This window comes from Sphaerodactylus townsendi, linkage group LG05, assembly GCF_021028975.2.
Source record: "Sphaerodactylus townsendi isolate TG3544 linkage group LG05, MPM_Stown_v2.3, whole genome shotgun sequence".
Lineage (NCBI taxonomy): Eukaryota > Metazoa > Chordata > Lepidosauria > Squamata > Sphaerodactylidae > Sphaerodactylus > Sphaerodactylus townsendi.
Window position 1 is genome coordinate 100,614,719 of NC_059429.1, and position 26,472 is coordinate 100,641,190.

The following is a 26,472-nucleotide window of genomic DNA, read 5'->3' on the forward strand; positions in this document are numbered from 1 at the left end:
TTTGCGGGAGAAAGGCGCGCAACAGAAGCACCGTATTTGTTTTGCAAAAACAAACAAACAAACAAACACCCCACAACACTTGGCCAGAAGAGGACTCCTCCGCTCCAGCTCGGCCGTCCGGGGAAGGGGGTCGCTGTTGCCTCGAGGATCCGCGCCCCCCTCGAGCTCCTCTCTCCGCCTTTTGTTCCCAGCCCGCGCGCGTCACCGGCTTAGCGGCTGGGCGGAGAGAGGAGGAGCGGCTGCTGTTGCTGCTGCTGCTGCTACTGCCAGAGACGGAGCAAGAGGCATCAGCGCGCAGCAGAACGGCCGAGCGGAGCCCACTGAGCCAGAGCCCAGCCCAGCCCAGCCCTCGCCTGCCCACGGAGCCAGAGGCCGGCCAGCCAGCCAGCCAGCGGGGGGCACGGGGGTTTCCCGGGCGTGGGGATGAGGAGGATGGACGGCGACGCGCGCCCCGGGCTGCTCCAGTGAGGACGACGCAGCCGCGCGCCTTGGGGAGCCCGCCGGGGATGGCCGCGCCGGCCGAGGCGGAGAGCAGCCAGCCCCTCGCTCCGGCCCCCGCGCCGCCGCCGCCGCCCGAGAAGAAGAAGCTGCAGCGGGCGCCGTCCCCGGCCAGACCCAAAGACGTGCCCGGCTGGTCGCTGGCCAAGAGCCGGCGCGGAAACCACCCGGGCTCGCCCGTCGCCTTCTCCGGCAAGCCGGGCGCCGCGGTCGCGCACTCGCGCCGGCTCGGGGGCCCCAAGGATGGCCGCGGCGACAGGAAGGGCAAGGCCGGGCCGTCGGTGGGAGCGCGGGGCTCCGGGAAGGGCGCGGCCGGGCGGCCGGGGGCCCGGATCAAGGCGCGGGGCCGCCTGGCCGCGGCCGGCGAGGGAGCAGCCGCGGCCGCCGGTGGCTCCTCTTCGACGCGGTCCCGGCTGCCGCCCGCGCTCAGCCTGACCGACAGCAGCTCGGAGGGGTCGGACTGCAGCGCCTCCGAGGGGGCCAAGCTGCTGGCGCTGCTGGAGCTGGGCGGCCTGAGCGGCAGCGACACCGAGTCGCCCCCCAGCAGCAGCGCCCCTCCGGCCCAGCCCGCCAGCGCCGCCTCCGCCGAGTCCCCGCTGCCTCCCGACGACCCCTCCACGGCCGCCTCGGTGGCCAGCAGCCGCCTGCCGCTCAGCACCTCGCTGGCCTTCTCCGACCTCACCGAGGAGCTGCTGGACGCCGGCGTCGCCCGGGAACTGGAGGAGCTGCGCTCGGAGAACGACTATCTCAAGGTGAGGGCCGCGCCGTCGGGCTTAGTTCGGGGCAGCCCCACTGGGGCCGTGGCGCAGGCGGGCTCTGGGCCTTGGCAGCGGAAGCGTGTCGTGCCACAGGTCCCCCCTCCTCCTGCAAGCACCCTTCAGGCCAAGGGGCGGGAATACCATCGCCTGTGAACTGGGCGTGCTCCCTCCCACCGTCCCAGAGCCCCTTGGAACAGAACAAGTGCCCCCAAAGGAAAGCTGATGATGGCCCCCTCTGCCGCCACATGATAAAATAAAATGAAACAGGTGCTTTTCAGAATCACGCTGAAACACATGGGGAAGTCTTTAGGGGCAGGCTGGCCTTGCGGGACACTTTGCACAGTCCCAGAGAAGATCTCTTCCAGCACCATGGTGCTCCCCAACCCATCAGATCCTATGAGCCTGATGTGTTGCTGGCCACTATTTTAGAATTCGAGTAATTACAGGTACTTCTCCCCCTCTGCATCTGATAGTCGCTTGTCAGCATTTATAATAGACATTCCTGTGCCTCAAAGGGCACTCATGAATACTTAAAGAGCCCTGCCCCCCACAGTATGGATTCATTGGGACAGACAATCTGTAATATTGATTACTTTCCTTTCCTAGAACCATATGGAAAAAAAATTTCCGCAGCCATATTTAACTGAGACCTTCTATCACAGTGGTTCTCAACCTTCCTAATGCTGCAACCCTTTAATACATCTCCTCATGTTGTGGTGACCCCCAACCCTAACATTCATCCATTTTACAAATGGAGAACACTGATGCAGAGAATCTTAGGCAACCCCTGTGAAAGGGTCGTTCGACCCCCAAAGGGGTCGCAACCCACACGTTGAGAACCACTGTTCTATCACAAGAGAATATATCTTCTTTCTAGTATCACAACCAGCAAATAGAAGAAGATACAGTGACTTGATTCTGGTACCACAGAAAACTATGTGGAAGTGATGCCATACAGTGTATTGTTGAAGGCTTTCATGGCCGGATTCAACTGCTTGTGGTGGGTTTTCTGGGAGAGGCCCCTTTACTGCCTCATCAGTCAACGATGCATGTTTGTTGGGTACATGAGAAAGGGCCTTTTCAGTGGCAGCCCCACAGTTGTGGAACCACCTCCCAGGAAGATCTGCCTCGTCCCCCTCACTTTTGATCTTTAACAGGCAACTGAAGACTCTTTTAGTTAGGACTGCATGTATAATCAAAGCAGTCCTACAGTGTGATTTTAAGTGTTAGGTTTTAGGTTAATGTTTCTGTTTTTTATTACTATTGTAAGTGACTTTGAACTCTGAAGAAAGAAAGATGGCTGAGTAAATATTTCAAATAAATAATAAGAAAATACACTTTCAGGAACTAGAGCCTGTATGTGTGAAGGGTGCTTTCGGTTGTCAGATAACACATACATGCAGAGGTCAGAGGGCAATGAACTGCAAGATGGTCAGCCTGTGACGTCTCTTTACAGAGCTCAAATGTGACTGTTCACAACATCATTTACAAATGATACAGTATTCCTAAACTAACAGTGTAATCCTAAACAGTTACACTATTCCAAGTCCACTGTTCAGAGGATGTAGAAGAAGTGGAAGAAGAGTTTGGATCTATATCCCCCCTTTCTCTCCTGTAGGAGACTCAAAGGGGCTTACAATCTCCTTGCCCTTTCCCCCTCACAACAAACACCCTGTGAGGTAGGTGGGGCTGAGAGAGCTTGAGAAGCTGTGACTAGCCCAAGGTCACCCAGCTGGTGTGTGTGGGAGTGCACAGGCTAATCTGAATTCCCCAGATAAGCCTCCACAGCTCAGGCTGCAGAACGGGGAATCAAACCCGGTTCCTCCAGATTAGAATGCACCTGCTCTTAACCACTACATCACTGCTGCTCCTTATTTATTTAGAAGGATAACTGAAACTATTATAAGTGGTGAGTGTTAATGTAGCATTATGAGCCTGTATAATTATTTTGTGATTAATGGTGACTTTTAATTTCGCTGTGGAGTGTTATGATAGAATGTTCTCCCACTTGTTTGTGATATCGTCAATTTTTATGTCAGATTTGTGTCCAGTTATTATGTGTTTTTTTGTGTGTGGAAATTAATTTTTATTCCTTCTAGACAGCAGGAGAGCATTGTTTGTGAGGGATGGCATACATTAAGTTGGAGGATGGGCACCTCTGTTTTGCTGGACTATTCCATCACCTTTTCCAAACTTTTTCTTCCTGACCCAGATGTTATGGAGAAATATAGCTGGTTGCCATCTACATATTCTGTGGTACCTTACTCCACATTCTCAGACTCACTCTCCTGCTGATTTTATGGAGATGTGAAATGACTTGGGGGCTAACATGGACTCTTGCAGGGCTCTGTAGGGGAGGGGCCATGGTTTAGTCACAGGGCATCTTCTTGGCATACAGTTAAAAGGAGCAGGTAGCAGGTGATGAGAAAGACCAATAAAGAGCCACTGCCTGTCTGGAGTAAACAATACTGACTTTGATGGACCAAAGCTCTGATTCACCATGAGGCAGCTTCACATGTTCAAATGTCACAGGCCTGAGGAGCAGTCCCCTAGCATCACCTTCTATAACCAGCACACAAAGTAATAACTGAACCACCAAAGCACAGTATCCCCTACTCTCAACCCAGTCGTCCTCCCCAGAAGGATACTATGATCAATGGTATCAAAAGCCATTAAGAGGTCAGATGAATCAACAATGACAAACTATTCCTGTCACCCTCCTGATGAAAATTGTCAGGTGGACAAAGGCACTTTCTTCCTCAAACACAGGCCCTGCAACTGGGCTGAAATTGGTTTAGGGAGGAGAGGTACTTAATATTTCTCTCCCTTCTCCTCTGCAAATGCCCTCCCCCATCTATATTCCCCCCAGCTGACCTTGCTTCTGGTTTCAGTTCTTAATTGTAGAGAAAATGGTTAAAAGCAGCCTGAGGTGGCAGTTACAGGGGTATTTGTGAATGGGGACTCCTCACATCAGCTAACTCTCCCCTGTAAATGTTCCCCTGTGTTCATTTAATGAAGGCAACATATTATTTTCTGTGTGACGTGTGGCCCTCATAGCTCCACAGAGTGAACACCTTCAAGTTCCATGGTTGTCAGAGTTGAACTTTCCAGTATAAATGATCCAGCATTTTTGAAAGGAAGCAAAACACTTTATCTTTAACAGTTTGTTGTTTTGGAGGTTGTTTCATTTTTGAAAGCATTGGTGTGGGCTTGGAAAGTTCTTGGCTACACTTGGTCCTGTGGGTGTCCTTCCCTCTCCAAATCCATAATTACAAGGTAATCTTAAGATAGCTTTGCACATGCTCTCAGGGACCATCCACTTGGAGAGTTTGAAAGCATCTGGCAGGTTGCAGAGTTTGAAAGTTCTTAAACTAGCCCATAAATCTATGTATTGTTTTGTTGTTGGAAATGTACTGGGTTTTCTTCTGTTTCTAGCTACCTATCCAACATGGGATTATGCAGCATTGATTGTAGAGCCGGCACATTTACTGTCCATCATCAACAAGTGGGAGATGGTACATCTGCATAATTATTTCTTGAAGGATTTTTTTCCCTATGTGCTTTGCACACTTCTGGTTTAGCTAAATTAATAGTCTGGAAAGTTGCCTTGCCAACTTGGCCTCAGAGTAGTGTGGAGGGACTGCTAGAGCAGTGCTTGGATAGATGTAAGAATACTGTTTGACAAGTTAGCCTTGTGGCTTCTGGAATGGATGCAGTAGTTGAACTATTTCTTGGTTCAGTTCCTGCCCTGCTTTTCTTTTTTTTTGCAGTGATGGGTTTATTTTGCACAATTGGTGTTGGCATGGCAACATTTCTCAGGATTCATTGAATGGCTGTGTATAACAACCTGCTGTGAAGGTGGATAAGGTTGCTGGCTGAAGCAGAGGTTCCTAGTGAGGTATCTAGGGAGAGGAAGAACATGAGTCCTAGAAACGTAAGGCTGTATATGCATGCTTATTTGCAGAAACAAAACAATACAATGGTTTCATCTGATTTTATTATGCAAGAAGCCGGGGCAAAGTCAATAGAAATGTAGGATGCTTGCCTATTGCTTTTTCTGGAGATACTTTATACACTCTGATTTCATTCCTGTTCTGCAGAGCAATTCTTTGTCACCTTTGTAATTTAAAGGACCTAGCACTGGAATTTTGTCTGTGTTTGGGTGTACATCTGTAGGTATCCATTGCCTGAGAAAATCATCTGCTGCCACATCTGTCGCTAGAAGTTCTTGCAGGGTCTTCTAGCCCTTCTCCTTTTATCATTCTTTGCTCCCACATATCTTTACTGTGTGCTGAATTGTGAAATGAGTTCTAATCCCAAACACTGTGTTCTTACGAGCAATAACTGTTAGTTTATACTCTCCTTTCAAGCTTTCTGTATTTGACAAAGTTGAGGGCCCTCTGAGACCAAATTGACTATTTAGTGGTGTGTGGCGAGATCGTAACTTTGATGGTTTAAAATGGAAAGACCTAGCACTACTTGGTATGTAGGGCCAAATTACACATGATATTGAAGTTCAATGGATCTTGAAGGAAGCTACTGAGGAGTGCAAATATGGCTGGAGGGTGCAGTGCTTCTTGGGACTTAAAGCAGAGCAGGAAGAAGAAGAAGAGGAAGAAGAAGAAGAAGAAGAAGAAGAAGAAGAAGAAGAAGAAGAAGAAGAAGAAGAAGAAGAAGAAGAAGAAGAAGAAGAAGAAGAAGAAGATTTATATCCCCCCTTTCTCTCCTGTAGGAGACTCAAAGGGGTTTACAATCTCCTTGCCCTTCCCCCCTCACAACAAACACCCCTCACAACAAACACAACAAACAGAAAATGGATTTTCAGTTGGGGAGACAATTTGGGTGAAGCTGGGACCCTGACCCACAATGGCTGGTGGTGCTCTCCCCCTGGCCTGGGAGGAGGGAAAAAGGCAGGCATCAGAGGGCTGTGCAGACGCCCCCCCCCTCCCCCCAGCCTAGCCAGGTGCAGGCTGACGATGGGTGGACGAGCAAGTGGTGAGCAGCCGGGGGAGGGGTGGCTGAATGTGCCCCCATGTGATGCCCACAAGTCGACCCACATGGTACACCATTGCTTGCAAAAGTGGCATTCTAAGTCCATGTTCTGATGCCCTTATCTTGCATGGAGATCAATATAATTGTTCTTTGACCTCCATCTATTATTCTGTGCCTCAGAATTTCATGACTGTTCATTCTGACCTTGCAGATTTGGGGTGTGAATCTCTTGTGCTCACACGCTCAGTGCTTGTGCAGTATATTTGGATTTTGGAGACTGGTGGAGCTTTTGGGTTAAAGCTAGGGACAGCATGTGCGGAGCCACTTCAATGCAAAGCCAAAGAAAAGTAGTTGATTATTTCCTCCCCACCCCCCTGCTCCTAACTAAAGAAAAATTGGCAGGAAGTCAAGTCTTGATTTATACTGGTTCTTCTCAGTATTCTTTAGAAAGCGGAGGCAGAGATTTAACATTGTTGTGGCAATGTTACAACTTTTCACCCTAATTAGAAAAAAAAGAAGATGATGGGCACTAATTAGTAATAAACACAATAATAGGCGCGATTTAGACAAAGTTAGAGGTGCTTGTTCCATTGATTCTGCAGTTCTTCCTCTGAAATCATTGGGCCTTAGAAGAGCTTTGAGTCACCTCACACAACAGCTTAGTTGTAAAAGAGTTGCTTAATCTCTCAAAGATCACAATGTTTGGGTAGTGGTCTAATTTTTGACGGGCTGATATAACTTTGTATTGAATTTGTATTGTATATAATTTGTATTGTATAGAACTTTGTCATCTTTTAGTTTGTTTTTTTGTTCTGGTCAGTTTCAATGAAAGTGTCTCTCCACAGAAGTTCCTTAGTATCATTATCAATTAGTATAAATAAGCTAAACTTTGCAAGAACTGACATGCTATGTCAAAGCAGAACAGATAAGCCCATCAAATACAAATATACCAAAGCAGAAAAATGGAATCAGTATAACAATTCTTGTTAGTCTTATAAAATGGTGGTAAAATGTATCATAATGTCTTTCTCAGGGGATTTGAATGCATGAAGACATTCAGTTAGGATTTACTTTCAGCTTGGAGCAGGAAGGCTGAAATTTCTGTTTATGCTTGATCTTGGCATTGGAAGTTGACCTTTTGCTGTTAATTTTATGCAAGTTGAATCATAGCCTCTCACTTACTCGAGCTTTGTATTCAGATGCAAGAATATACCTTCAAGAAACAACACAGAGTATGTGCCAACTGGCATATTTTTGTTCACTATTGTTGTTGCCCTCACATGTAGGAACAGATTTCCCAAGTAATTTGATTTTTTGTTCCATTGGTGTATATCTTAGTGCAGGGGTAGGGAACCTGCGGCTCTCCAGATGTTCAGGAACTACAATTCCCATCAGCCCCTGCCAGCATGGCCAATTGGCCAATGGTGGCCATCACCTGACAGAAAACTGATAGGAATTGTGGTTCCTGAACATCCTGGAGGCTGCAAATTCTTGGGTCCTATCTCAACTTGCTGCACAGGAGGACAGATCATAGTTTTAAAATCATTTTAAAATGGCAGTGGCAGCCAAATCTCCAGCCAATGACTGCCAAAATCTGATTGTTCTATTTCCCCCCTCTCCATTCAAATTACAAGTATGTGGACAACAATAACAACAAAAACAACAACCCCAGAGTCAAGATTTATTGTGTATTTTCATTTTCAAAGCCTTTGCAGACTGTCCACTGTATCTTCTCCAGGATGTGAGGATGGTATTTTCTACCAGGGGAAAGGACTGTGTAGTTTCCCCACAACTGATACAGTGCAGTAGTAACAGGACGTCCACGGGTCTGAAACCTGCGGCTCTCCAGATGTTCATGGACTACAAATCCCAATTGGCCATGCTGGCAGGGGTTGATGGGATTTGTAGTCCATGAACATCTGGAGAGCCGCAGGTTGCAGACTTTATTTCCCTATAGTTTCCCTGACTTGGTCCACAAATAGGGATATTTCCCTCAGTGTTCCAAGCCCCTTTCAGGTTTTAAAATCTGCAGTTGACTGTTGTTATCATGTGACATTCTGGGGATCAGCTTCTTTGAATTCTCAGTTTACGTTTGTTGAAAAAAAATCTGTATCTTTGGTTGGGGAGATAGACCTTTCCCCTTATGTCTCCACAATGGGCAGGGATAGACTTTTTTAAAGTGAAGAATTCAAAGAACCTGATACACAAATTATTATAATGTTGTAATGTTAGAACTATATTCATTGGTGATTCCCCCTTCGCCCTCTATGACCACAATGTGTACAGGGATAATGGCTGCCATGTGAGCAGGACTGGGAAAATCTAAATCTTTTTACCAACATGGCAGCCTCATTGGTTTTCCTGTAATCTTTCACAAAATGTCACAGCAAATCAGGTTTGGAAATGGCTAAAGAAAAGCCAGGGAATCCTGGGGAGAAGTGTGAATGTGCCATGAAGCTGTGGAGAAACAGGGAAAAAAACAGGGGCAAATAGCACAACTGCATTCAGCTGATGTTAGAAAAGTTCTGTGTGCATATTTGGTTCTGTATTACTGATCCCAGAAATACAGGGCTAGGCTTAAGGTCGGCTATGCTGTCAAAGTTCCTCTTTCAGATTCTTACTGACAGCGCTGTGCTGGAGGACCAAACCAGGCCGTTCATCTCCAGTGATAAACCTGTGGTGGAGATATTGAGAGTGCTTGTGCTGACCTTTCCTGCCTGACCTCTCATCAGATTTCAAAGACCTGTTAACAGCAGCGGCCATACTAGCATGCTGTGCCTTTAAGAGCACTGCCTGCCACCGCCTTGTCACCCATCTGTGAGGAAACAAGAGCTCTGTTCAGCAGAATGGAAAATGTGAGATGTGATACGGCAGCAGCTGTAGAGGGAGAGGAAGACAGAGAATGGGCAGTAGGGAACCCATCTGCAACAAGGGGGCAAGAGAAATCTTCATGTCAGTCACGTGACAAAATAACAGACATATGCTACGGATAACTGTCATATGGGATTCAAACAGACCTGACTGAGTTCAAGGGTTCTGAGTGCCTTCTGCTCATCTTCAGATTCAGTTCTTGTTTGTTCACTTGCTCTACCCCTCTTTCACTCCTGTGTGCATGCTTTAATCTCAGGCCGCTCTCCGTTCTTGCTAAAAAGTGATAGGGCATTTTCTCACAGTGTGTAAGGGGGCTGTACAGCAGAAGCCGGCAACAGAAAATCTCCATCTTCAAACAGTGCTCCCAATAGAAAATGCTTGTAATTCTTTATTCCTTGTTATTCCTTGTAATTTTTTCAGTGGGTCTAAGCTTCACCTGAAATACCATAAATGCCTAGCTCCAAATTTACATTTGTGAAGATCAGAAGTTCATTATTCCTACTCATTTTTAACAACACTCCTGATGGGATACGATAGGCACAGAATGCGACTCTCTCTTGAAACCATCACTTCTATAATTATAGAGGCTAGAAAACAACATTTTAGGATTTACAGTCAGTTATTGAACTCCCCAGTGCAAACAACTGAGGCCCTCACTGGCTTTAAAACTGTAGGCATTGTGTAATATAGATTTTATATAATAATTAGCATGCAAACCATATGTTTTTTCCAGTGTAGCATGCAATAAAAATGTCACTTTGAAAAGCCTTTTAAATTTTGAGATGTAACATGTTTTTGTGCTTACTGTTAAAAGTTCCCAGTTTGGGGGTTGATAATTTATAGAGTGGTGTAAATCTGTGACAGTGTTTTCCCCATTGTCTGTCCCCACCCCATTTGATGCAAACCATATGTTTTTTCCAGTGTAGCATGCAATAAAAATGTCACTTTGAAAAGCCTTTTAAATTTTGAGATGTAACATGTTTTACATTAACACTGTTTCAAAAGTTCCCAGTTTGGGGGTTGATAATTTATAGAGTGGTGTAAATCTGTGACAGTGTTTTCCCCATTGTCTGTCCCCACCCCCATTTGTTATAATTTGAGTTGCCATCTATTGGCCCATTATATTACATTTCGGGGATAAAAGACAGTCTCTATATGTATACTCTATGTGACCACAAACCTGGAGTTAAGGTATCATGAAGACCATAGTAACCTAATCTGTTGTCGCAGAGGGTTTCAGTGCTGTTGGCCTCTGCTATGATGCTGACATGACCATTTCTTTCCTTCAGCACCAACAAAGAAATTATTGAAACGCCCCATGAAGTGGAAATAAGATAACTATTTAATTAGACTTATAGCTCGTAGAAAAGGTGCTAAAGGCAACACAGTGGTTATGAGAATAAGCTGTGCTCCAGGAGGGCTGGGGTTCCAATGTCTCCTAGCCACAAATTCTTTAGGTGGTTTTCAGTAAGGCATTCTTTCTTCAGCCCCTCTTCATCTGTAGTGTGGGAAGTAGTAACTTTGGGATAAGCATTGCAACAAAATAATACATGTATTGTATCTGTCTTATGGTGACCTTGCAGGTGACCTGGTAGGGTTTGCCTGTCTTTGTGTAAAAACCCTGAGCTTCCCTGGTGGCATCCCATCCAAGAACAAACCAGGGTCACCCCTGCTTAGTTTCCAAGATCTGACAAGATCAGGCTAGCATGGTAGCACTACAAGAACTGTATAAACTGCAAGTATTATTGTCCTTATCACGATATAGTTATAAGGCTTTATGACAATCCATGTGACTTTCAAGGCTGATCATGAGGCTTTATGGGTGATCCATGTGTTTTGATGCTCTGTTGCTTCAGTCACAAAGTACTTGTAATAGATTCTTTTGGGAGCAGTCTTGTTTCTGGGTCACCTGAAATTGCTAATTCAGAGACCCTGACATAGCAGCAGGCTGGAGAACTCTCTTAGATTTCCCTGTGGAAATCTTATCTTATTTTCCCCTCTTCTCTCACAGTGCTGTTTCTTCTGTCAGTTGGTGGCTTGGAGTTAATTGAAAGCTGCTGCTTTTTTGTCTTTAATCTCCAAGGAAATGTTTTCTTGTTCTTCCTTGATACCAGTTTCCATGTTATAGTGAGATATTATAAGAACATGAGTGCAGCTCTTGCAGTATGGGGTCAGTTCTTTGCAAAATTTTAATTTCCGTGCCATTCAAGCCTAATTATTTTCGGTCTAAGAAAGAAGTATACAGTTGAACAAGATGTGAGCCAGTGTGGTATTGTAGCCATTTATTTATTTTTCTTCATTTGTACCCCACCTTTGTGCCCTGTGGGAACCCAAAGTGGATTACATTGTTCTCCTGTCTGCCATGTTATCCTCACAACAGCCTTGTGAGGTAGATTAGGCTGAGTGTATATGACTGGCTCAAGGATACTCAGCAAGCTTCCATTGTTCAAGTGGGGATTTGAACATGGGTCTCCGGCCCCTTCCGCACATGCAGAATAATGCACTTTCAATTCACTTTCACAATTGTTTGCAAGTAGATTTTGCTATTCTGCACAAGTGGATTGAAAGTTCATTATTTTCATGCGTGAAAGGGGCCAGAGATCCAAGTCTGATGCTCTGACTACTACATTAGCTTTCATACGGTGCTGGACCAGGACTGGGAAGACTCAGTCAGATCCCTGCTCTGCCACAAACTTACGGCCTAAACTACCTCACAGGAGTGTTGTAAGGAAAAAATGGGGGAGGGAGGATGCCACGAGTTCTGGAGTGAGCATCTTAGAGGAAGGACATGGTGTAAATGTAATAAAAGAACGAATATTGCTTCTTTCAGTGAAGTTGGAGATGTTTGTCATGTAGTTAGGAATATTAAGCCCTGGTTTATTAGCCTATAGCCGTGGTGGCGAACCTATGGCACTCCAGATGTTCATGGACTACAATTCTCCTGGAGGCGACTTAGGGCGTCTTGGTTGGGTGTTTCCTAACCCTTCTTCTGAGAGGCAGGATGTTGTTTTTTCCAACTTCCTGTTGAAGGCCCGGCCTCCATTTTCCCCAGTCTTTTCCTGCCTGAAGCAGAATTTACAGATTGTTTACTGGCTCCTGCAGCCAGATTTTTCCTTTTTGCCACATTTTGGATTTTTTAGGCTCAGCTGGGTCTCACCTACCCCCGGCTGGGCGCAGACGGAGCGTTCTTGGCTCCTCTGCAGCGGATGGCACCGGATTCCTTGGGATAAATCCCGGGATCCTCAACACCATCCTCGACGGCCATAGCCGCGATGGCGACCAGGGCTGCCTCGCCGGAGACCTTTCACAGGTGTGGAAGGGCCGAGGAGCCAGCCATCCGGAAGACCCAGGCTGCCGGAGAAGAACACCGACGGCTGACATAATGCAGCATGAAGTAGCGTCCTAAGCTTGGCCTTGGCGGAGAAGCATCGCGGCGGCAGAGTCCCAGAGCTTGAGGGAACAGCAGCAGGGAAGCGCCAGTGGCCAGCCCATGCAGGGTTGCGGAGAAGCCGGATCTCCCCAGTAACAGAGTACCCGCGACCTCCCAGCTGGAGCGAGCAATCAGCAGCCCGCGATACCACGGCCCATGCAGGGCTGATGAGGAGGCGGCTGCAACTTGAGAAATGACCTTGGGAGGGGCCCAGGACCGGATCGCCTGAATCAAGAGCAAGGAATGCGGGGCAGGGGGGGCAGGAGAAACCACTCGGCAGGGAAACTCCATGCCCGGGGAAGCGGGAGGATAGGTCCACTGGCCAACTGCCCATCTCCAGGAGGGAGCAGGGCATCCCTTTACCCGGGAGGGCAGAGCAACTCCCAGCCTGCAGCCATCCAAAGGCGGAGAGGGCAGAGCAACCTACAGCCCACATCTCCGGAGGGCAGGGGCATCCTCCATCCGGGATTACCAAGAGGCAGCCATCCCAGCCTCTCTCCTGGGAGGCAGGGCTACTCACAACCCGGGAGGACAGAGTCATCCTCCAGACTGCCTTCAGAGGAAGATCCCCCCAGCAGAGCGAGGGAGACAGATCCTCTCCTCACCTTCTTCGACTGGGAGTGACCCAAGAAGCTGGGTCATGGAGGATGCTTCCCCCCAGGGCCCTCATGAGACATGTTCAGGAGGCGCTATGAGGGAGGGAGATTACATTGATACCATGAGGCGGGCTGCCCCAGAAGGCATGACCCAGACCCAGGTAAGCCCTCCCAGGTCCCCACCCAGCGCGCACTTGGGAACAAAGGCGTAGAATCCCCCAGTCCGAGACATGGAAGGGACCCCAGTCCAGGGAACAGAAGGGACCCCCTAGCGGTCCCAGGAGAACAATCTGAGGATTACAGTGAGGGAGGACTGGAGGGAACAGTCAGGATGACCATTTCTCTGAAAATGAGGAGTCCCGACTGGAACCTAGTGAAGACCTTCCTGAGGGAGTTTTCAAGCAGGAAAACCTCTCCCTCACTCATAGCCAAGACAGTTTCTACCTTGGAACTGCACGGGACCCAGAAGGGCATAGAGGACCCATGCGGCCCCTACTCCAGCCACTACCAAACCAATCAAGGGGTGTCCCAAAGGGAACAAAGGACATTTTTTTCCCCAGACAAAGAGAAGGCAGTGGAGGTCTTCCCTTACCAGAATACTTTCGAAAGACTAATCCAAGAGGGAATGGGCCAACCTAGGCACCCACAAGGGTATCCCCACTTCATTCCAAAGCGACTCTATGCAGTGCGGACTAGCATGTCCATAACATGCTGCAGGTCCCCCCTGAGTGGGCGCCCCAGTAGCTTCCATCCAGTCCCAGGGCCTAGTGACCAAAAGATGGCGAGGGAGTTCCCTGAAGGACCCCATGGATAGACTCATGGAGACCTTCTTGAGAAAAAGACACCACGAAAGTTGCCTTTATCATTGGCTGACCAGGGTGTTAGCACCCACTCAGCCACCCGTGGCCAGACTTCCATCCTCTCTGGCTTAGAAGGCTTCTAGACAGGGGAGTTGCACCACAAAGACCAAGAGGCTGTCCAGAGAGGGCAGCCGAGAAATTTGCTGTCACTTGCAGTCTCCTACCTAAGCCGGACTCACGACCACATTCGATGCCATGATACTCAGTAGTTAGCAGCCTGGCCCTGGCAACAGATGGCAGCTGACATGCACCTGGCTGCGGCTCTTGGGCAGCTGATTTTCATTCTAAACAGGTGGTGGCTACCGCCCGACTTTTCACGGGGAAGCTTGGCTATTTGGACAGGAGCTGGATTACGGTACTTGTGGAGTCCAAAGGAGAAAATAAGAGTAGAAAAACCTTGCCCAAGATACATCCAGGGGACCCTCCTCCAACAGCTTCAAAGTCCACTTTCGATTCCAGATGTAGCGGACTCTGCCTCGAACTGACCAGAGGCGACAAAAGATCCACACCAGCCACAGCCCTTCCTTAGCAGCGCTGCTTTCACGAGGCACTGCTCCCAGCTCCTTTCGGCGGCAACTATAAGCCAGCCAGGCAAGGCGGGACAGCCCTTTCGCCGGGGTGGCCCACAACAGCAGTTGACCGAAGGGACACTCGGATCGGTGGCCGCCTACAACACTTCCAGGATCGCGTGGGTGGCGATCACGTGAACCAGATGGACAAGGGAGGTCATTATATCAGGCTACCTCCTAGGATCTGACAACGGCTCCACCCAGACATGGCGTTTCCGCCAGTTTCATCAGAGTTCCAGGCTAGACAAAAGCCAGCGAGCCGAAGCTGGCCATCCAGCGCACCTGCTGGAAATCCAAGCGATAGGAACCAGTGCCAGCCGGAGAGGTCCTCAGGGGTCTACTCACCACTTTTTTCACCCGTGCCAAAGAGCGGAGACTGGCGAGCCATCTTGCGGAGATCCTCAAGTACGTCAACAGACCCACATGAGTCACCATATTTCAAATTCAAATGGAGACCACTCAGATCCATTACAGAGCACCTTCAACCAGGGGAGTTACCTGACATCGCTGGACCTGACAGAAGCCTACCTCCACATCCCCATCAACCCGCTCCACCGCAGATTCCTGCGTTTCCGCACCGGTGGGGAGGATCACTACTACCAGTACCGGGAGGAGGCGGCTCCCCATTTTTGGACTAGCCACAGCCCCGAGGATTTTCTCCAAGATCCTCTTGGCCCCCATCATTGCCCTGCGCCAGGAAGGGATCCACATACACCCTAGACGTACCTAGACAACATCCTCATCAGGTCAAGCTCGGAGGAGCAGGCGAAACGGGACCTGGCCAGGGTCAAGGAGGTCTTGACCAAGCACGGCTTCCTGATAAACCTCGACAAGAGCTCCCTCACCCCATCCCAAAGGATGGAGCACCTCGGAGCCATAATCGACACGTCCAAGAACTCCCTCTTCCTACCTCGAGAAAAGGCTCAGTGAATACTTCGCCTTTCGTCGTCATTCCAGACATCCAACAAAGCATCCTCTCCCTCCAGCTAGCAAGCCTAATGGGATTGTTCATATCAACAGTAGACTTTGCGCCGATTCCAGTGGGGAGAGACTACATGCCCGGCCATTTGCAGAGATTCCTCTCATACATCAGAGTACTGATCATGGAAAGAGGGACAAGCCTCTGGCCCTGCCCCAGAGCACTCAAAGGAGAGCCCTAGCGTGAGTGGACCGGAAAGACAACCTCCTCGGAGGAAAAGGATTTACCTCACACTGCTGCAGGGTGCGGTCTTCACAGCCTTCCAGCCTCACAGGTTGGGAGCATCCAGCCAAGGCAGTTACGCGCAGGGTTCCAATGGTCCCCAAAGGAAGCCATGCTCCAGATCAACATCCACCGGAGACCAGGGCCAATCCCACCTAGCCCTGCTACACTTCCAAGACCACCTACACCGCAAACCGTCCTGATCCGGACCCGGACAACATAACGGCAAAGGCATTAAGTATCAGCAACAACCAGGGGATCGGGGTATCTTCAACCCTACATCCATCGGGAGGCTGCCAGATCCTCTCTCTGGAGCAGAGAACAATCTAGCCTCCCCTTGGCGGCCAGAGCACATCCAGGAGCAACTTCCTCAGCGATGGTAAGCGGATTGGTTAAAGCAGACAAGAAGTGGCAGAAGCGGGAGTGGAAAGCTGCACCCACAGATCTGCCGGGTGGGTGGTACACCGCCTCGGGGACCCCACTTTCGTGGACCTCTTTGCCTCCGACAAGAACCACCAACTGCCGGCTTTTTCATGTCCCGGTTCCATCAACATCAAGTTCTGTGGCAATGACGATGCCTATGACATCACATGGTGGCCCCAAAGGCCTCTTTGCACAGCTTTCCCACCAGTGCCAGTCATCCCCAAGCTTCTAAAAAAAAAAAAGAAGCTGAAGTGAACAGAGCAGAAAGATCATCCTGGTGGCACCATGGTGGCCTAAAGGCGACCATGCATGGTTTTCCTCAATTCTACAAGCTGTCCACCTCCCCCCTCACCTTGCCCACTCCTCCTGACATTGTACTGTCCCAGGGGCCAGTACACCACCCCCAACCCACAGTGGAAATTTCTGTCTGAGCTGCCTGAAGCTTGAGCAGCCAAAGCACTAAGAAGGAAGGGTTTGCCTCCGAAGATGTCACAGACACTATACTAGCATCCAGAAGACAATCCACCACCAACATCTACAACTGCTCATTGGAGAGCGTTACGTTAGGTGGGCCAAAAATCAACAAATAGACCCAGTAAGACCACTCGGGTTGCCACGCATTCTCCAAGTTCCTGCAAAGCGGGCCCGAAAAAGGACTTCTGGAGTCGCGACTATACGCAGGCAAGGTAAGCGGCGCTCGCGACCGGGTGTGGACCCCAAGTCGCTTAGGGACACCCGATTACAAGACATCGGACATCATCCGTTTCCCTAAAAGGGAGTTGCAGCAGAGACAGCCCCCAACGATGCACCGATTTCCCAAATCGTGGAGACTCAACACGGTCCTCCAGAAAGCACTAACTAAACCACCTTTCAGAACTCCATCCGTGAGATATGCTCCTCAGATGGCTGAGGGATGAAAGTCCCTCTTCTTGATGCGCCATCACATGCCGGCACGCCAAGAATATCCAGAACTCAGAGCACTGGTCGGGTCAATGCACCAACTCTTTGCGTGTTCCACACAGGACAGAGTAGTGCTTCACGCCCTAGACCCAATGTTTCTACGAGAGGTGGGGCACCTTTATTCCACGCGTCAGACAGTGAGGTCATCATCCCGACCTTCTTTTCCCGAAGCCAACCACACCCCAAAGAGGTTCTATGGCATGGTCTGGACGTGCAAAGAGCCCTTGAAGAAGGGAGTTCATCCGTTAAGCACGGAACCCCTCAGACGGACCGAAGAAAGCTTATTCACTTAAACATCCTCACACCCTACAGGAGGCACAAAATGTCCCCGGGCCTACGATCAGTAGCACCATCAAACCAGGTGCATCATCCAGGCCCTACAAGGCATCACATCTACCACCAGTGCCACAGGCGCATCACAGCCCACTCCTACACGCTCCGGGCTGCTGCAAATGCAGCCTTCAGGGACGGCAAACGCCAGTAATTGAAGCATACATCTGTCGGGCGGCCACATGGTCCCATCCAGCCTCAAGCTTTCCATTAGGAACACTTACAAGATCCAATCGATTCTCGGCCAAGCGGAAACGGCTTTCGGTTCCAAGGGTCTTGGAGCATATTTTCGGAGACTGATCATCCCACCCAGATTCAAGGGACACTGCTCGGGGAGGTCCCAACCAAGACGCCCTAAGTCACCTCCAGGAGAATGGTCCATTGGTCACTTACCGTGAAGGGGCCTACTCCTGTGGGGCGACGTGGGCGTCTTGGCTCTTCCCTGAGATTATACAGTCTCCAAGACTTTTCGATGACCTAACAAGGACGCACACGCTACTAAAGACATGATACTCGAGAACATAATGAAATTGTGGCTTAGAGTCCCATAGGGGAGTCTTCCTGTTGTTTTTTCTTGAAGGCCTCAGGAGTCGACACTGCTTTGTCAGGAGTCCACTGGGGAAAATGGAGGCCGGGCCTTCAACAGGAAGTTGGAAAAAACAACATCCTGCCTCTCAGAAGAAGGGTTAGGAAACACCCAACCAAGACGCCCACGTCGCCCCACAGGAGAAGGCCCCTTCACGGTAAGTGCCCAATGGACCATTCCCATCAGCCCCTGCCAGCCTATAGAATGCAAGGTCACTGCTGGGTAACTACAAATAGTAATTCCCTCTCGGAAGCAGACAGCTTCCTGAAAGACCGTTGTATTGTTGTTTGTCTTTTGTTGCTTAACACAGCTATGGCATGTATATTGGGAATTTTTAATTACCTTCAAACAATTATGCTGGCAACAGTGGATCTATGCAGTTTTTCCTGACCTCCACACTCCCCCCCCTCCCCCGGTTATCTAATGTGAATCCTATTTGTTATGGTTTGGGGAAGTAGTTTGCCAAACCGTGAACAAGTCATGCATGTGTAATATGGAGACCACGGCTTGCAGTTATAGGGTTCTGCAGACAGGTTGACAGATCTATTATTGACATTTTGGGGCACTCACTGATCCCACAATCAATCTGATGCTGCCTTCCTAGTGCGTCTTCCCGTTGACCCCTTGGCATACATGACAAAGCAAGGCAAACCTTGTCAGGTAAAGGACCATTTCAGAGATCTCAGTGTGTCTTCTGCAGACAGCTATTTTAGAATAGCTGCCAACCAGTTGCTTAAAATTCTAAAATAGCTGTCTGTAGTAGTATAGCTTGTTAAATGCCCATGGGACAGCCATGCATAAAATATTGTTGGCAACTCTATGCTAATTTTTGTTTACATTTTTCCTAAAATAAAGAAGGCTTTATGTAAATTTTGATTGTGAAAATAAAGGTTAGCTGCTTGTTTGTGTGTGCATGTGATGGAAGTGTTAAGTAGTCCTTAATCTCAATAGAATATAAATCCTGGATGCTAAATTGATAATAAGCAAGACAGAACTGAGTTATTTTTGAAGCTATTTATTCAATATAGGGAGGAAATTTTTTTGCATCTAGGAGCCATGGTTTACTGGTTGGTGTGGACCAGATTCTATATTAGAACCTCAGTGGCTGAGTTAAGGATGTCAAGCGGCAAGACTGGGTACGACTTGTCCCTGTTCTTTGAAGAGCTCCTGTCACATTAGTGGCAAACAATCAGACAGCAGCCTGACTTGTAAACAGTAACTTCGAGTTGTATCTAAAATACAAAGTCAACAATTCCCTTTTTAAACAAAAGCCGAGGGCAGCTGTGAGGAATACAAATGCAAGAATTAGAATCCAATTCAGCAAAATAATTTTGCAAACTGTAATTCAACAAGAAAAGGTTGGATCTGATACTTGTTTTCCACCACTGGAAGGGCAGCGCGGGGTGTTAGCTATTTCCTTTTCCTACTGCAGACCCCCATCCACATTGTACTAGCACTGGTCCCTGAACCCCAAGGGTAGTATTGTCTGGGGTGTCATGGGGTAGAGTAGAAAGTTGGGAAAGTTATATTACATGAGAAGAGGTCTTCTGATGGTACTGTGTCCATTCCAATAAAAGAAACAAAGCACTTGACTGAAGTCAGTTATCAGCATGTGGAAATAAACTATGTGAATAAAAGCAAGTCTAGATAAAACCCTTTCCCTCTTTCTGAATTATTCTGATATTAGGTATTGGTAGGTGTGCTTGGGAGGGAGCTCCATAATTGAAACTAAATGGTTTTTTAGTTGCTCGTATGCTAAACTGTTTTTTTTAATTGGCATTACTATTAGTTCGTTGACTTGGATAGAACTTGTTGGATAGGTGACAGATCAAAATTAAATTACGGTATTATGGGATTCCACCTCCAAGAAGGCCCTGATTCTTTGAGCTCTCAGAGTTTTTAGCAGACTTAATTTCCTTTCCCCGTTTTAATTGTCTCTTAGTGGCTGACAACATTCCATTGTAATTCTGGAACATTTTCATCCTTCAACAGGTTATGTCTCTTTTCTTGTTGCTAATGTACCAGATTTTTAGAAAAACGTACTTGGGGAGTTCTCTGAGTATGTTGAAATTGCTGATTTGTCTGTGGGTGCTCTGACCTTTCTGTTTCCATGGCCTTAATGAGGACTGGCCCCTTTACTGTTAAAAGGAGATAATTGTAGCCTATTCATTTACATCTTATGTGGGTTGCAAGTGAACAGCATGCTTCTGGAAGTCTGAATGTTCCTTCTTTTTGTTGAAAAATAAAATCTTTCTTCCTAGACATTGATTTTCAAAATTATTATTTAACCTTTATCCTCTTTTTATATTGGTCTTTTGCTTAATGGGACAAGTAGGTTAGTTGCTGTCCTGACTATGGCTGTCCGCATTGTTATGCTACTGTATATCCTGACTGGTTTTGTTTTATTGCGAAATCTCCTTGCCCAGTCCAGTTTGTACTAACTGGTTTCGTGGTCTTTGTGAGACGCTGATTTAACATCTGTAAAATCCAGATCAAAGCATTGTCTTCTTTACTCTCCACAGATTTCATTTGCTTTCTTTGACTGCCAGATGTGTTCTGCATTACCTTTTCTGGCTTTTTGCACATGCTGCTGATTACTTTAAGATTCTCTCTGCCTTCGATTAAAAAAAGTTATAATTTGCAAAATAGTGCCAACAATATTAACAACCAAAAATTGATGGGGTAATTGCTTGTAATAGGTTAGATCTGGTGACGATTGAATTAGATTAAATGAGATTTTGTGAACAGATGTAGTTTTGCATTCTGCAACCAAGGGAGTTGCCTTGAGATCTCCGATCAGAAGATTGTTGTGCATCCTATTCCATACTGGCAGAAATAGTTTGATCTTTGTGTCATGTGGAAACCTCAGAGGTGTGTTATTGAATTGCCTATGAACAAGTGCATTGCAATATACCCATAGTTATGCACTTGGAGAATTTAACTTTTAATTATTTGGATGTCCCATTCTGTATATTTTTTGTGACTAAGATATGTATTCAGGAAGATGTCTTAGTTGAATTACTTGCTGCTGTCTATAATAAAGTGTCCTGATTTACTTTTATTGCAAAGATTTAGGTCCCCAGTGCCTCAGCTTGAGTTAATAGGAAAGATCTATACCAGTTTGGAATATTAATCCTGAAAAAATGTGACAGTCTTGCATTCTGAGGCTTATCATATGTGTCCACAGTTTGTCATTAGTGTGTTTGGACTGTATAACGTACAAACTGTATCTGATGAGAGAGGTTGTACTTAACTAGGGAGTTGGACTTTAATTTTGAAAACCTGAGTTCAGATTCATTTTGTCTCCTTGGGCAAGGCATTTTCTCTGAGCCTTACCTAAAAATTGGAATAAAAATAATATAAACTCTCAAAGAAGAGAAAAATAGATAAAATTACTTTGTAAATTATGAATGCAAGGACTAGTTAGTGGAGGATGAATAATTTGGTTAGATTGTGCTCAGAGGAAGAATATTGAGAGGATTACAATCCATCAGCCTCCTTGGAACCTGGTTCACTGTGAGTTGCTCAGTGGAACCATTTTACCATGTATCACATGACCTTGATTGGAATTGCAAAGTCTACATATCAACTGGAACAAACATATTAAGTACTGTGGTATAACTTGCTATCTCCAGTTTCCATTTGTGGGGAATTGCTGTTTTATGTCATCAAATTGGACTTTGAACATCTTTGGGGTGATTTTCTGAAAGCATTTGCACCTTTGCAAAATTAGGAAAACAGCATCACTTGGGTTGAATGATTTTGTATATCTCCTCAGGATCACACAGGTTTATTGACAGTTTTATTTAGAGGAATTGAATATGAATTTAGTAAAATGAGAAAGGATTGATGGTTTAATTGCCAGATGACCATGACCTGTGAACTGAGAATACATAATAATGCCCTTAAAAATGATTTTCAAATTTTAGTTATGTTTCAGTGAAAATATAAAACCTATACTAAATTCCAAATTCTTTTACAGCTTAACTCTATCAGTCATTGAGGAGCAAGTCAGATACACAAAACATCTGGCAGTACTTCTGAATGATGCTTTGGCTCTGGGGAAACCGCTTGGTGTGAATTTTTTATATTTATTCCAGTGTATTTTTATTCTGTCCTTCCTCCAAAGAGTTCAAGGCAGTTCATATGGTTCTTCCCTCCATTGTATTCTCACAACAACCCTGTGGGGTAGGTGAGAGAGAGAGAGAGAGAGAGAGAGAGAGATTGATTGATTGATTGATTGATTGATTGATTCTGGTCTTAGCCAGATCATCCAGTAACTTTTCTGGCAAGTAGGGATTGGACCAGGTTTTCCTGTGTCCTTGCCCAACACTTTATTTTTATTTATTATAAATATAAAGGTGGAATATCTGTCTGTCTACCACCTTTTCTTGTAGTTCAGTGTGGCGTACAGTAGATGTTAAAAACATTTTCAGTCACAACCAAAATAAAGTGGTAAACCCCAAGTCTCCCCCTTCCTTGTCTGCTTTATAGCACCTCCTGAAGATCTCCAAATAGGGCCCTGCCCTCCCTTACCTTTTCAGAGACCCCTTCTGCAGAACTGGAGCCAGGGTTCTGGTGGAGTCCAGACAGGCCACCCGGTGTGCTGGGGTAGCCTACAGATGGCCGCCTGATGACTGTAGTTAGCACATAGGGACATATGGAAGGAGATGGTCCTTTGAAGCCACACTGGCTGTCTGGTTGCAGGAGAGAAAGCTGCTAAGAGTACCTGTACACACTGTTGTTGTCGAAACTGAGTATTTTCAGCGTATAGTTGAAGGAGCACTCTTTTTGTGCTCTCTTTGCCTTTGGTATGGGAAGCAGTCCCTCATGTCAGAACAGCCCAATGGCTTAACATCCTTTGGCTAATCATTTGGTGGTTTGGCGTTCCAAATTTTCTGAGGTTGGTCTGGCTTTTGAAGCTGTGTTTGCTTGTCCATGTTGAATTCTCTCTTATTTTTTATTGCAGCTGTCAAAGCAAAGGCCTCCCTCCACCTGTATAGAAATAAATACCGTTGTGCAGCACTTTGATGTTGAGGCCAGTGGAATAGGGGGTTTAATTGCTCTATTCCTTTGTACAGCTCCAGCCCCTAGTTTTATATAAGCATAGTTATAATGGCGCCTTTCAAAGGAGGACAGGCATCATTATGATGTGTCCTTTAATTACATTCACTCGTTGAAACTTGATCGGCATGGTTCATGCAAGGCCTGTTTAATAAAATACGCTTGATGCAATAATTCTCCAATCCAATCTGGACAATGTAGATTTCTTTTCAAAAGCAGCGTTCTTGGTGGGTGACACAAGGACTTTGCAACATTGAATTACCCATCAGAACATATATCACACCCAGAACACTTTGCTCTGGTACGGAATTCTTTGTTCCAAACAACTAACAGGCTTATGCATTCATTTAACACTGGCATTTCTGCCCACCTACTCAGATCAAGATCTCCGTTGTGTAGACCAGCAAAAAGCCGTTTGTATGACCTAAATGCTATTTCAGAGATGTCATTTTCAGTGGTAACTTCAACTGATTATAGAAGGGCTCCAGTCTTTCCAAATGAGTTAAACTGCCTGGTACTGAGTCAACCCATTGGTCCACCTACTTAGTTTTATCTTCTCTGACTGCGGGCAGCTCTCTAGGCAGAGAAAAGTCTTTCCCAAAATTTTTTAATCTAAAGTCCTTGAATTGGACATGTTAGGGATAGATCCCAGAGTCTCCTGATTGCCAGGCATTTGCTCTGCCCACTTGAATGTGTGGTAAGAAGTGCAAATCTGAAGAATGTTTTCTGAAGGCTATTTTATTTTTGTTAGAAGATAGACAAACTTTTCAGATGTATTATCGAAGGCTTTCACGGCAGGAATCACTGGGGTGTTGTGTGGTTTCCAGTAGCATTTTCTCCTGATGTTTTGCCTGCATCTGTGGCTGGCATCTTCAGAGGATCTGAAGATGCCATTTTCAGATGTATATTTAATACATGTAAAATATGAACATGCCATACACATTTGGATATGTTTGCATTGTGCTGGTTCAGGTGTCTGGAGCTTAGATTGATTTGATAACTACACTTGTATGCTAAATCTGAAAACTGGAACGAGACCATAAAACATGTTTTGAAACTGAAAACTGATTATACAACCAGCATGGCTTTAAAATTATTTTCTTCTGTCATGTGGACAGCCATACAGGACTCAAGCATTATTTCTGTAGGCCTGATGCAAATAAGTCATGTGTGCCCCCTTCCCATATACTCAGTCTCATTTCTTATATCTAGTACATGAGAAATACTTGTTTCCCTTTATCCTTGCTTGAACAATATTTCCAAGCGCATAAAGTGGGATCAGTGCAGTACTTCTACTTTCATGATTAGTAATGTGTGTGTAAATAAAATGGTGTGCATTAAATACTATCACATTATCCTTTTAGTACTGCCTTGCAGTAAGAAATGTAATCAACCGGTATGAGTGTGGCATCAAGAAATGGAACGTTTTTTCCCCTTGTTCCATTTGCTAACAAAAGTTGATCACATTTCAACAAGGCTGTTGTTTATAAAGTTGCTTGGCTATTAGATAACCTCTTACAAAGTTATCTAATTCAAGTTGCAAACTGAGAGGTTGCTAGTGTGACTCATCCTCTTTTCCATCACGTTGAAGCTGCTGGAAAAGCCTTCCTGTCCTGGGGTTTTCCTCCCAGCCAGTTCAGTTCAGCCAAGTAGAGCTGGTCTTGTGCACGAACTGCTACTGCATTGTGCAGCTTTTAGTTTTTGACATATCAATAAAGTATTCTACCCTGCGCATGATACACTGCTGAGCACACAGGCAGTTCTTTGCTTGTGGTGCACTGAAATGTGTGATTAAGCCAGGTCTGTTTTGCAGTCTGTTTTTACATGTGTGTGCGAGCCAGTGTATTAAAATGAACAAATTTCCTGTGCACAAGTCCATCCCATAAATTGTATGGACTGCTGCAATCCGGGAAATTTATGAGATTTTCCACAATATAATTGAATTTAAAAGGGAGTGGGTTGAAGACGGCTCTAGGATTGTGATTTGCCGGGATGCTGTTTGCATAGAGAACTGAATCCTCTAGTGCCCTTGGAGATGAGGCCTCATTTCATCATCAGATTTGACAAGCTGGCTGGGAGGCAGGTCTCTGAAGCCATCGCTTGCGTTCCCTCTTTGCTTGCTTGGTCAATAGAAAGGCTTCCTAATGGGTGCCATTCTCAGATTAGCTTTCCTCTGCTAATCATAAAAAGATTAACCACTGGCCCGGCTCCTACCCTCCAGATTCAAATAAGCAATAATTTGAAGGGACTTCCAGAGGGAGCAGGGAATTTGGCTTGGGGGCAGAGGATATGGCTGAGAGAGCTTGGATGTCATTGCAGGAGAACTACTGCCAGTGAAACAGGAAACAGATGGTTGAACTCTAGGATTCTAGCATCATCCCAGATTGTGAGAGAGAAATGAGCTGGATAGGTCCAAACAGGAGGAATTGTTTTATCTTCTCTACTTTTGTTTTGTGGAACCAGTATGTGAAAATGATGCAAGGTTTCCCTTTTATGTACATGATCCATCATATTTGTGTCTTTGTGGGCACTATAGCTTGCTCTGGGCCACCTGACTTTGTCCGTATCATCAGCTGATGAAGTCTTGAGTAAATCAAGATATGGAATAAACTTGTTTCTGGATTATTGGACAGGGATACTCTGATGCATTCGTCAGCTGAAAGAAAAGCATGACTGTGTTTGGTGTTTGTATATAGAGAAAAATATTCCAAATGGTATATTTACTGGAGAAGCTTTGTGCATTCTAGTCAACCATAAGCAGAGCTGCAAAGGGCTGAGGGGGCACCGCGCCCGGGGCACGTGCCATTGTGGTCATGTGGCGTGCCCCCCATGCCCCTCCCCCCACTTACCTTAGTTTGAGTTTCCTGCTAAGAGTTTGCTGCTTCCTTAGTGCTAAGCTAAGAGTTTGGTGCTACCTTATTTATTTATTTATTTATTTATTTATTGGTTCCACTTTTATACCGCCCTCCCCCAAAGGGCTCAGGGCGGTTTACATCACAATAAAAGCGGATAACAGGATAAAATACTAAAAATTCATAACAGTTAAAAGCAGCGTTCCTAATTCATACTCAGTTAAAACAGATGGCGTTCAGCCATTAACTCCTAAAGCTCCCTTAAGGAGGAACAGCGGATCTTAGTTATTGGTACATAGTTAGTTAGTTACTGCTACACCTTATTTGTTATTTATTTATTTATTTATTGGTTCCACTTTTATACCGCCCTCCCCCAAAGGGCTCAGGGCGGTTTACATCACAATAAAAGCGGATAACAGGATAAAATACTAAAAATTCATAACAGTTAAAAGCAGCGTTCCTAATTCATACTCAGTTAAAAC

The 26,472-nt window shown here is 46.3% G+C and overlaps 1 protein-coding gene across 3 annotated transcripts in view; it reads left to right on the top strand.

The window, feature by feature from the left end:
• Window positions 1-208: 208 nt before the first annotated feature.
• SOGA1 (suppressor of glucose, autophagy associated 1) overlaps window positions 209-26,472 on the top strand; it is a 110,968-nt gene continuing 84,704 nt past the window's right edge. For all 3 annotated transcript variants that reach the window (XM_048496035.1, XM_048496036.1, XM_048496037.1), the window contains exon 1: window positions 209-1,250. In XM_048496035.1, the coding sequence (XP_048351992.1) occupies window positions 507-1,250 (744 nt within the window). In that variant the 5' untranslated portion in view covers window positions 209-506. The remainder of the gene's footprint in view (window positions 1,251-26,472) is intronic.